Source organism: Mesocricetus auratus, unplaced genomic scaffold (genome assembly GCF_017639785.1).
Source record: "Mesocricetus auratus isolate SY011 unplaced genomic scaffold, BCM_Maur_2.0 Super-Scaffold_100691, whole genome shotgun sequence".
NCBI classification, from domain to species: Eukaryota; Metazoa; Chordata; class Mammalia; order Rodentia; family Cricetidae; genus Mesocricetus; species Mesocricetus auratus.
The window spans coordinates 45065593-45077860 of NW_024429267.1; the positions used below are offsets into that span (position 1 = coordinate 45065593).

Consider the following 12268-nt stretch of genomic DNA (forward strand, 5'->3'; position numbering starts at 1 on the left):
ACTCACTCATATATGGATTTTAGACATGGATCAGGATAGTGCCAGTCTGCACTTCCACTGATAGAGAGTCTGGGAAACAGGAAAGAACCTAAAAGATATGCATATATGCATAGTACCCAAGAGAAGAGGATTGAGACAAGATCCTCTGAATGGATGGGGAACACGGCGAGGGGTGGGGGGGGAGTGGGACCTGGGAAGAAAAGAGGGGGTGAAGAGGAAGAGAGTTGGTCATGGGGGAACAGGAAGTTGAGGGGGTGGGGGTAGAATAGGGGAAGAGGGAATCATAGGATAGTAGACAGATCAGGCACCAGAGTGACCTCGAGTGATCTAAAGGGATAACACCAATTGGCAAGCTAAGCAATAGTGGAGAGACCACCTCGAATGCCCATTCCTGATAATGAACTTGATGTCTATAACCATCTGGGAGCCTTCATCCTGTGACTGATGGAAGCAGAGGCAAACACACAATTAATCACTGAACTGAACCCAAGGAACCCAGTGACAGAGAGAGAGGAGTGATGAGCAAATTGGCAAAGAATGGGCTGGCAAAACCAGCAGAGACAGCTGATCTGAACAGGGGAGAGCTCTTGGACCCCAGACCGACAGTGGGGAGGCCAGCATGGGACTGATCTGGACCCCCCAAATGTGAGTGTCAGCGAGAAGGCCTGGGCAACCTATGGGGCCCTGAGCTGTGGATCAGTGTCTATCCCTGGTATACAAACAGTCTTCGTGTGCCTATAGCACAAAGAGGGATGCTCTCTCAGCCTGAACTCTTAGGGGAGTGCCTGGACCCTACCCAGAGTAAAATGACAGACTCTAGATATCCCCTATGTGGAAGGATTTGGCAGTAGGGTGGGAGGGTGGGGGAGAAGGGGAGTGCGGGAGGAGGGGAGGGAGAGGGAACTGGGATTGACATGTAAAACAAGCTATTTAAAATTAAAATAAAAAATGATAAAAAAACCCAACTCTGAGATACCATCTTACTCCTGTCAGAATGGCTAAAATCAAAAACACCAACAACAATTTATGATGGAGAGGATGTGGAGAGAAGGGAACACTCCTCCACTGCTGGTGGGAGTGCCAATTCATACAGCCACTTTGGAAATCAGTATGGAGATTCCTCAGGAAAATGGGAATAAACCTACCACAAGACCCAGCAACTCCACTCTTAGGCATATATCCAAAAGACTCACATTCATACAACAAGGAAATCTGTTTCACTATGTTCATAGCAGCATTATTTGTAGTAGCCAGAACTTGGAAGCAACCTAGATGCCCCTCAACTGACGAGTGAATAGAGAAAATGTGGTACATTTACACAATGGAGTACTACTCAGCAGAAAAAAAATGGAATTTTGAAATTCTCAGGTAAATGGATGGCACTAGAAGAAACCATCCTGAGTGAGGTAATCCAGTCACAAAAAGACAAACATAGTATGTACTCCCTCATATATGGATTTTAGACATGGATCAGGATAGTGCCAGTCTGTACTTCCACTGACAGAGAGTCTGAGAAACAGGAAAGAACCTAAGAGAGATATGCATGGTACCCCAGAGAAGAGGAATGAGGCAAGATCTTCTGAACAGATTGGGAACATAGTGAGGGGTGGGGGGAGTGGGAGCTGGGAAGAAGAGAGGGGGAGAAGAGGAAGAGAGAGGATGTCATGGGGGAACAGGAAGGCTGAGTGGGGGGTAGAAAAGGGGGAGAACAGGATGAGAAATACCATAAAAGAGGGAGTCATAGGTTAGAAGAGAGATCTGGCACCAGTGAGACCTCTAGTGATCTAAAGGGATGACACCAACTGGCAAGCTAAGCAATAGTGGAGAGACCACCTTAAATACCCATTCCTGATAATGAACTTGACGTCTACACTATATGCCATCCTAGAACTTTCATCCAGTGACTGATGGAAGCAGAGGCAAACACCCACAGTTAAACACTGAACTGAACCCATAGAATCCAGTGACAGAGAGAGAGGAGCGATGAGCAAAATGGCAAAGAATGGGCTGGTGAAACCAGCAGAGACAGCTGATCTGAACAAGGGGGAGCTCTTGGACCCCAGACCGACAGCTGGGAGGCCAGCATGGGACTAATCCAGACTCCCTGAGTGTGAGAGTCAGTGAGGAGGCCTGGGCAACCTATGGGGCCCTGGGCAATAGGTCAGTGTTTATCCCTGGCATACAGACATCGTGTGTCCATAACACAAAGAGGGATGCTCTCTCAGCCTGGACTCTTAGGGGAGTGCCTGGACCCTGCCCTGAGCGAAATGACAGACTCTAAATATCCCTTATGTGGAAGGATGTGGGGACAGGGTGGGAGGCTGGGGGTGATGGTGGAGGGGTGCAGGAGGAGGGGAGGGAGAGGGAACTGGGATTCACATGTGAAGCAAGCTTTTAAAATTAAAATAATAAAAATAGTTTTAAAAAAAAGAAACCCACAGGGAAGAGATCAATGAAGAAAAAATGGATGGGGATCTACAGCACAGCCTTTGAATCAGCTAGAACTTGGATCAATTTTGGCAACAGAACTTCTCACATGTACTTCTTTGTTGATAACTACAAGAGTAACTCTTCAGGGATGCAAATGAGATTAGTCAAAATGCATATATAACATTAACATGATAGATTTTTTTTAATAGACAGAATCACCACAAAAATCATGACGTTCTCCATGTTCATAAGGAGTAATAATTAGGGGCTGGAAAGCAGCATGTGAGCACTGGGGACTGGAAGGATACAGGGCAAAGACCAGTTCATGTTTGAAGACATGTGAAAGTCTGTGCACTTGTTTTATAGGTACCACACTGAGACAAGAAGTGGAGAGTGAAATTGGTTCTGGCTTCGAGCTTCATTTGTTTATAGAAGACAGAAAGAAAATCAGTCAGTTAAAAGCTGGCCTTTAATTCTAAGAGACTGATTTTTTGGTCTTTCAAGGAGATAGTGAATATGAACAGCTGTCAGTAAATACTGCAATAAGACAGAGATACAGAGCTTTAGCCCACTTCTCTTTACTGTCCGATGGCAGGTACAGGAGGGGCTGGGGACCTGACACGCAAAAAGGAAGCCTTTTGCTTTAAAAAGGGCTGACAAAGACCAGCTTTGACCTTTTAAGTGCCCCCTCCCCTAAAAGGGCAGAAGCTGTACCAACACAAGTGCTACAGAAAAGAGAGATGTTTGGGATGTGAATTCCATGTCAATAATCAAGTTAGTCTACTGACATCTGAGCCTTCTGAATGGCAGTGCTTTCTTCTTCAGAAGTAATTGGAGGCAAGTCTGAGCATCCTCATTTTTTGATCCTGGGTTTTTTTTTTTACACCCAGTTGCATTATGGTTTGGTATTGGTTTTATTCCTTTACCATCCTGTCTCCTAGGCCAGTCTGGTCTATATTGGAGTTGCAGGCCAGCCAGGCCTATGTAGTGAGACCTTGTCTTTAAAAACAAACAAACATGTGAGAACTAGGCATGGTGGTGCACAGCTGTAATCACAGCACTGGGAAATCAGAGGCAGAAAGAACACACCCTTAGTGCCTTTCTGAGTCCTACTGAAAGCATAATTAAGGCTGCAGTGGTTGTTTCATTGCTATTTTTAGACCATTCAGAAGTCATGACAGGACTAGGAAGGCAAGCTTTCATGAAACAATTCTAATTCCACACAAATTCTCAGGCTTAACATAACAGAGATTCCTGAATTCACAAAACATTTCCTCTAATCTGTTCCCATGGCTAGGATTAGGGGACAGGAATAGATTTTAACAAGAGAATATAGGTATAAGAAAAAGGGTGTTTCCAGTTCATGGAGAAGCAAATGAAAATTGTCCTCAGTCATATTTTGGCACCAGGTGACATTTCCTTGTTTATCTCCCACATGGCTGAGGAAGGTCTTCATTAAGAAACTATAGTTGTTCCCTAGCTTGCTCTGGAGACAGTTTTTCTCTCCTTGCTATGTCCATTCCTCTAAACTCTGACTTTTCTAGATGGAAGGCCATATGTGTCTCTGGGATGCCTTCTGAGTACATTCAATGTTAGGGGAATGCCAAGAAGGTATTGCTACCCGTCAGTTAATCACTAACAACAGCCAAGGAACCAGAACAGTCCTCCCTATGTTAAGACACAGTGATTTTTGTTTTTTTAAACATGGTCCTGCTATACAGGTAAATTCATGATCTTTCTGCCTCTGATTTCCCAGTGCTGTGATTACAGCTGTGCACCACCATGCCTAGTTCTCACATGTTTGTTTGTTTTTAAAGACAAGGTCTCACTATATAGACCTGGCTGGCCTGCAACTCCAATATAGACCAGACTGGCCTAGATTCACAGAGATCCACCTGCCTCTGCCTCCTGAGTGCTGGGATTAAAGGGGTGCAGCAACAACACCTGGCTGGCAGTTGTTATTTTAATGTTTGTTTATTTTTATGTGTCTGAGTGTTTTGCCTGTCTATATATACATGTATCATGTGTGTGCCTGGTAGTCACAGAAGACAGAAGTGGGCAATGAACACCCTGGACCTTACTGCCATGAGGGTGCTGCAAATTGAAAGCAGGATTTCTGCAGGAGCAGCAAGTATTTATTTTTAACTCTTGAGCCATTTCTCCAGTCCCCAGTGTGGTCTTAAGTTTTAAAGTCAAATGAATACCCTTGCAGAGAGAATATTCTACTAGAGGAGAGGCTACAAAGGTTTCAAACTAAGAAAAATACCTGTAGTCAAGAAGGCGTTCCATGAGGCGGGTAACTGAGGTAACAAAGGAAATGCCAGTCTCACGCCATGTTTCCTGTTCAACCTTCTCCAGAAGACTGTTGACAGAAGAAGAAAACATAATTCACGAGCCTTCCCTGGCGACAAGAGTGAGGTCCAAGAACTGTAGAGGCTGTGATACATCTGGAGACAGAAGACTTGCCACACTGTAGTCTTACCTGGGGTAGGGCCCAAACAGCTGGGTTCTACTCCATGCAGCAGAAAACAAAGACAAGGATATTATTGAACTGGCAGCAACAAATGACTATATCTCCCATTTCCCTGTGCATGTTCCTAAGGATACCATTGAGGTGGAGATAAGAGAGGCATATGCTATAAGTTCTATTCTAAGGAATACATGAATTAAGAGCCCACGGTGGAGTAAGTTTGGCTTTGCCAATTGGCTAACTATTTCTAATGCCCAGAGCCATTTTCAGTAAACGTACAAAACTACCTCTTCGCATAAATCAAAGATTCCCACAAGCCTCAGGAACCCAGTATGAGGGACAGAAAACAAATTCAGGAGCTATGCTGTGTCATCACCTTGGTCATGGAAAGCTTCCAAAAAATATGTGACAAAGACAGAAGCTTAATATACAGGGTCATTAAAAAAATCTGACAGCACCATACTTATGTCACCTTAAGGCAGCTTTTGTCTCGTCTAAAAAAACCTGGCCTTAAGATATACTGACATCCCAAGTATGCTTCTTCCATGAGGCGGTGACCTGTATCCTTTCTCCTTGCTCTAGCAATGAGCTCAGGTCTAGATCTCATTCCATACAACTCTATTTATGGTTCCTTATGAACATGTGTTTTGCTGTCTAAGTTTCTAAGAAACGTCTGGAGTTGGCTGGCCCAGGACTGGGAACAAACAATGGGGACTCAAACTCACAGCTTGACTGCCTTTTATGCTTTTTGTTATGACCAGTGCCTCCTTGTATAGAACATACACCTGGACCAAAGGTTCAGGGAAAGTGAGGGCTTCTGTGCTCATGCTGCTAAAGAGAGAAAAGAAACCATAGGCTCTAGCCTCTACCTTGTGTGGATTACAACACTGTACTACTTTCCAACTGCTCTGTGGTGCTTTACTGACCTGGACATTGGGAAGAGGTGCTCTGTGAGCACACAAGCATTGAAAATGCTGACTACTATCTCACCTCTTTAACTGAATCTTTTCTAAATTAATATATACACATTTTTATCACCCTCCAAACCTACAAACATCATCCCCAAATTAAAACTATGAAATGCTGCTCCCTGGTATCAGTAGCTCTCAAGTCTTAACTAACTTTAAAAGGGTTTACAAACACAATCTGGATAGGTAATTAGTAATTGTGAGCTATTTTTACACTTTTTCCTTTGTAATAAAGTCATTTGTTAGTAGCCAACAAAGAGAATTCAATGTCTCTCTTCTACAACTGGAAACATTTTGTAAAAATAGATATATTAGAAGATGAATGTATTTCATCATAAATTTCAAATAAAATTCTCATGACTCATCAAGGAACAAAGCAGACAGAGTACAAGAAAGAATCTCCCTACTAACTGTAGCTGTGGGTTCTCCTTTCAGAGGTGCCTTTTACTGGTTAGCTAACTGATAATGAGCCAGCACTTCCTTAAGCACAGTCTCACTTCTAAGAAGGGGAGGATAATCCCCACCCTGCAGCCCTTGCAAGTGTGTTGTTAGCATCAAGCCTAGAAGTCAATTTATAATTTTTTTCTTTCTCAAGACAGGGTTTCTCTGTGGCTTTGGAGGCTGTCCTGGAACTTGCTCTGTAGACCAGGCTGGTCTTGAACTCACAGAGATCTGCCTGTCTCTGCCTACCAAGTGCTGGAATTAAAGGCATGGGTCACTATCACCCAGCTAACTTATAAAGTTTCTGGAGTTTAACATTTTTTAAATTATGTGCAGACATGAGCTATAAAATTTGTTAAATTTGACATTTTGATATGATAAGATTAATAAAGTACACACAGGAATTGTTATAAAACCAATTATATTTCAATTTAAAGTACTATTTTCTATGATCATGTCTATATTTATGGATCAGACACAGTCAATTGGTACTTTTGTAATAACTGCTAATATAACTCAGAATCTTAACATATAAAAATATCAATACATTTTATACACTGTAAAATTCTAAGTAATGTCTCATGAGGTCTGATGGCCCTTATCAACTTAAAAAAAGAAGCTATTAAAATGATAGGTCTGGAGGAACTTTGGTATTATTCAGTATAGTCAGATCATTTTATAAACAGTAAAATGGCCTAGAGAGGCTGTGAGGTTTATTCAAGAACCTGGGCAGTGTTTATCAAGCTGCAATGTTTCCTTGAAGAGAATTTATACTTTACCTCCCAGAAATGCCATAACTGAACCCTAGACTGAATAAATCCCTAAGGGCTATTTGTTCAATAGGATGTAGGGAATGTTATGAAGACATACAATGACTTCTTGTAGCAAACATAGGAGCTGAATTACTATTTATGTCTTCATTCATCTTTAATTAACCATGACAATCCCTAAGAGTGCTTTCTTTCTTTGTTTATCTGTAATTTTTAAAAAATTGAGATATACATTTTTCCCAACTACCTTCTCCCCTTACACCCTCCCCCTTTGCCCCCCATGCTCCTAATTTACTCAGGAGATCTTGTCTTTTTCCACTTCCTAGGTGGACCCATGTTTGTCCCTCTTAGGGTCATCTTTGTTACTTAGGTTCTCTGGGGTTGTAGCCTGTAGGCTGGCTGTCCTTTGCTTTATGTCTAATATCCACTTATGAGTGAGTACATACCATGTTTGCCTTTCTGGGTCTGGGTTACCTTATTCAGGCTGGCTTTTTCTAGTTCCAGCCATTTGCATATGACTTTCAAGATGTCATTTGTAGGGAGAGATTTTAGGTGACTGTGTCGCTGGCCACTCCCACTTTGGGCATGGCTAGAGGCACATAAGGATATGGTAATAAAAGGAGGTGCAGGAGAGATGCACACTCTCTTTTGGGCTTCCAGTCTGAAAGCTGCTGACTCACCTTGGTTGCCAGTTTCTCTTGTAAGTACTTTCCGCATTAAATAGTTACCTATATACCCTCATCAAGTGTGACGTTTATTTTTACAGTCTTTTTTTTTTTTAACCACAGAGTAATACTCCATTGTGTAAATGTACCACATTTTCCTTATCCATTCTTTGGTTGAGGGACATCTAGGTTTTTCCAGGTTCTGGCTATTACAAATAATGCTGCTATGAGCATAGCGGAGTAAATGTCTTTGTGGTGTGAAGTGTGCATCTTTTGGGTGTATGCCCAAAAGTGGTATTGCTGGGTCTTAAGGTAGATTGATTTCCAATTTTCAAAGCAGCTGTACAAGTTTGCATTCCCACTAGCATAAGGTGTTGTCCAACATAAGGTGTTGTCAGAGTTTTTGATTTTGGTCATTCTGATAGGTATAAGAGTTGTTTTGATTTGCATTTCTCTCATGACTACAGAAGCTGGCCATTTCCTTAAGTGTCTTTTGGCCATTTGAGATTCCTCTCGAGAGTTCTCTGTTTAGATCTGTACCCCATCTTTTATTGGGTTAGTTGGTCTTTTGATGTCTAGTTTCTTGAATTCTTTGTATATTTTGGAGATCAGTTCTCTGTCAGATGTGGGCTTAGGAAAGATCTTTTCCCATTCTGTAGGCTGCCATTTTGCCTTGTTGATCATGTCCTTTGTTTTACAGAAGCTTCTCAGTTTCAGGAGGTCCCACTTATTCATTGCTGCTCTCAGAGTCTGTGCTACTGGTGTTATATTTAGGAAGCAGTCTCTTGTGCTAAAATGTTCAAGACTTCCTACTTTTTTCTATGAAGTTCAGTATGGTTGGTTTTATGTTGAGGTCTTTGATCCTGTTTGTTTTTTTGAGACAAGGTTTCTCTGTGTGTAACCCTGGCTGTCCTGTAACTTTGTCTTTAGACCAGGCTGGCCTCAAACTCACAGAGATCTCTGCTCCAAGTGCTGGGATTAAAGCCACAACCACCAGGCTAACGTACCCACCCACACCCAGAGCTGAGGATTGAACCCAGTACCACTGAGCTAAATCCCCAACCCCACTTGTTTTCTTGTTGATAGAAAGTGACTGATGGTACTACCAGAATCACTTGGGTCTGTCCTGGTACCCAACCTCTGAAGCCTGCCCAGTGTAGGTTTCATCTCTACTTTTCACTATCTCACATCACCCCTTCTCCCAGCATGAGACTTTTGGGGAAGGAGCAGCTTACAGCAGGCTGAAGAGTTCCCGGTAGCTCTCATCACCTTTCCCCTCTGACACCATGCTGTCCAGCTTGTCAATCAGCTCAGCCTCCACCTAGAAAGAAGCAGAGACTTCATAAGCTCAAATGAACTTAGATAGAGAAGGAAAATCTCCAGTCTCATGGCTACACCAGGATCATGGAAAACTTTTTTTTTTAAATATTTGATCATAGTTGTAAGTAAATTCCAGCTAGGACAGGGTCTCACCTATTGCATTAAAAAGAAACCCCCCAAAAACAAACAAAACAAAACAAAAAAAAACCTCGTTGTCTTCTCAACCATAGACTAGATAGCCCAGGGACCTAGACTAAAACCAAATACTGATGTTCTAACAAACAAGCAAAAACCCAACACAGCAATAAAATGATTCCTAATGACATTGTGCTATACTCATAGATAAGTGCTTTGCTCAGCATCAGAGAAGCTTCCTCCTGCAGCAGATGGGAGCAAATGTAGAGACCACAGCCAGACATTAAACAGAGTGAGAGATCTTTGAACATTCAGACCTAAATGAGATTCTCTATAAAAATCACTCCCCTCAGAGGTCAGGGAACTTTTGGAAGAGCAGGTGGAAAGAGTATAAGATCTAGAGGGGTTGGGGGACACCAAGAAAACAAGGCCCTCAAAATCAACATGATCCACACACGTATGAATTCACAGAGACTGAGGCAGCGTATACTGGGGGGGGGGGCTTACACTGGTCTGTACCATGGTTTCTGCATATGTATTACGGCTTCAGGTTCAGTGTTTTTATGGGCTCCTGAGTGTGTGAATGAGTGGATCTCTGATTCTTCTGTCTTCTCTTGGGTCTCTTTTCCATCTGTTTGTCTTGTCCAAATCTGTTACTTTTTGTTTTACCTTATTATAGCTTATTCAATCATATTTTATTTGTATCCATTAGGAGCCTGTTATTTTCTAATGAGAGACAGAAATGGAGTGGATCTGGATGGGAGGGGAAACCAAAATCAGGATACAGTATGGGAGAAAAAAATCTATTAGCAATAAAATGAAAAAGAAAGAAACAAACAAAAAAACCAAACAGATAAGCCTGTCTACCTTGCTTAGGAAGGCTTCTCATTCTGGTTTAGTTTAAGTATGTAAATGTTTCAGATAACTATTTCCTATCTAAGAGCTAAAGATGACTCCATCAGAGAAAAGTGTTTCAGATCTAAAAGAGAGAGGCCTTTGCCAAAAGTTCCTATTTTAAAAATATAGTATTCTTATTGATTATCTGAGAATTTCATATTCACATATAATTTATTTTGGTCACATTCATCTCTCCACCCTGTCCCTAAGAGCTTCTGGGTTTGTCCCTTAGGTGTTGCCCCTTAAATAACCACTGAATTCAATTTGTGCTGCTCATATATGCATGCATGTGGGGTCCTCTGGAGCATAGGTGACATACCAGGCTACACTTTTTTGTTTGTTTTTTGGTTTTCGAGACAGGGTTTCTCTGTGTTGCCTTGGCTGTCCTAGAACTCACTCTGTAGATCATGGTGGCCTCGAACTCACAGAGATTTGCCTGCCCTACTTCTGAGTGCCAGAATTAAAGGGGCATGTGCCCCCCAGCCCCACCAGGGTCCCAGGCTACAGTCTTAAAGTAAACAGATTCTCCCTCTCCTAGCAGCCATGAAACATCAATAGTTCCTCAGCTAGGGAATGAGAGACTCATAAGCCCCTCCCCTTCCATGCTGGAAAACTGGCAGGCTTGATCTTGTATAGGCCTTGTGCAGACAACCATTGATGCTGTGAGTTCATGAGTACATCTGTCCTGCTACACCAGAAGACACTGTTTCATTCCAGTCTTCTCTGACCATTGGCTATTACAATCTTTCTAACACCTCTTCTGCAATGCTCTCAAATCAATCCTTCTTCCTTCCTTCCTTCCTTCCTTCCTTCCTTCCTTCCTTCCTTCCTTCCTTTCTTTCTCCCTCCTCCTTCCCTTCCTCTCTTCCTTTTTTTCTGACAGGGTTTTTCTGTGTGGCTTTGGCTGTCCTAGATCTACTCTGTAGACCAGGCTGGTCTTGAACTCACAGAGATCCACCTGCCTCTGCCTCCCGATTTCTGGGATTAAAGGTGTGTGCCACTATCTCCCAGCTGCTTCTCTCTTTAAATTTTTATTATTTTGTGTATGCTGAGGGTTTACATGTGGAAGTCAGAGAACAACCTGCAAAGGACCAGTTCTTTCCTTATACTGTGTGTGTCCTACAGATCAAACTCAAGTCATTGGGGTTGGTGAAGAGTCTCTGAGCCATTCTTCTGGCTTCAAATATTTCCTTGTTTAAAATACCCATTCAAGGGAGCCAAGCACCCCAGATTCCAGGCCTTCTCTCCCACTAATGAGACCAGGAAACCAGCAGATCCAGGGAGACCAGGGGACCAGCTGGTCCGGCTGGACCAGGTACAACAGGCCCTGTATCCGGGCCTGCTTTCCAGTGCCTGGGGATTGCCTGGGAACTGCACAGAGCTTCCAATCCCGGTGGGAGCCAAGCACCCCAGATTCCAGGTCTTCTCTCCCACCAATGAGACCAGGAAGCCAGCAGATCCAGCAAAAGGACCAGGGGACCAGGTGGAAGGCTAAGCACCCCAGATTCCTGCTCATCTTCTCCAACCACAGGACCAGAACCAGGACAAGGAATAGAAGAACTACCAGATTATTGGATTTACTAGCACCCACCAAAAGGGAATTCTGGTCCCCTAACCACCAGACCAGTAAGGGGCAATACAAAAACACACTCAGCAACAGAAAAACATATGACACCGCCAGATTCTAGAGACTCCACACCAGCAAGACTCCAACATTCCAATGCAAATGAAGCAGAAGAGAATGACCTTAAAACCACCTTTATGAAAATGATAAAGGCCCTAAAAAAGGATATAGGAAAATCCCTCAAAGAAATGGATGAAAAAACAAACCAAAAAATGGAAGAAATGGAAGAAAAACCAAAAAAATGTAAGAAATGGAAGAAAAAACAAACCAAAAACTGCAAGAAATGGAAGAAAAAGCAAACCAAAAAATGCAAGAAATGGAAGAATGAACAAACCAAAAAATTCATAAAATGCAACAAATGGACCAAAAGATAAACCGAAAATTGCAATAAACAATGCAAACAGAAGAAACAATAAAAAAAAATGCAATCAGAAGAAAGGCTGAAAATAGAAAAGCAGGTACGACCGATACAAGCACTAACAACAGAATACAAGAGATGGAAGACAGAATCTCAGGTGTTGAAGATATACTAGGAGAAATGGATTCAT

The 12268-nt window shown here is 42.5% G+C and overlaps 1 protein-coding gene across 5 annotated transcripts in view; it reads right to left on the reverse strand.

Moving 5' to 3' along the window:
- The window catches only part of Dock3 (dedicator of cytokinesis 3), a 307606-nt gene that overhangs the window by 43373 nt on the left and 251965 nt on the right, over positions 1-12268 (reverse strand). For 4 of the 5 annotated variants that reach the window (XM_040739530.1, XM_040739528.1, XM_040739531.1 and 1 more), the window contains exons 33-35: positions 8980-9065; positions 4913-4939; positions 4697-4792 (exon numbers count right to left, since the gene is read on the reverse strand). In XM_040739530.1, the coding sequence (XP_040595464.1) occupies positions 4697-4792; positions 4913-4939; positions 8980-9065 (209 nt within the window). The remainder of the gene's footprint in view (positions 1-4696; positions 4793-4912; positions 4940-8979; positions 9066-12268) is intronic. The other variant, XM_040739529.1, reaches the window with a different exon arrangement.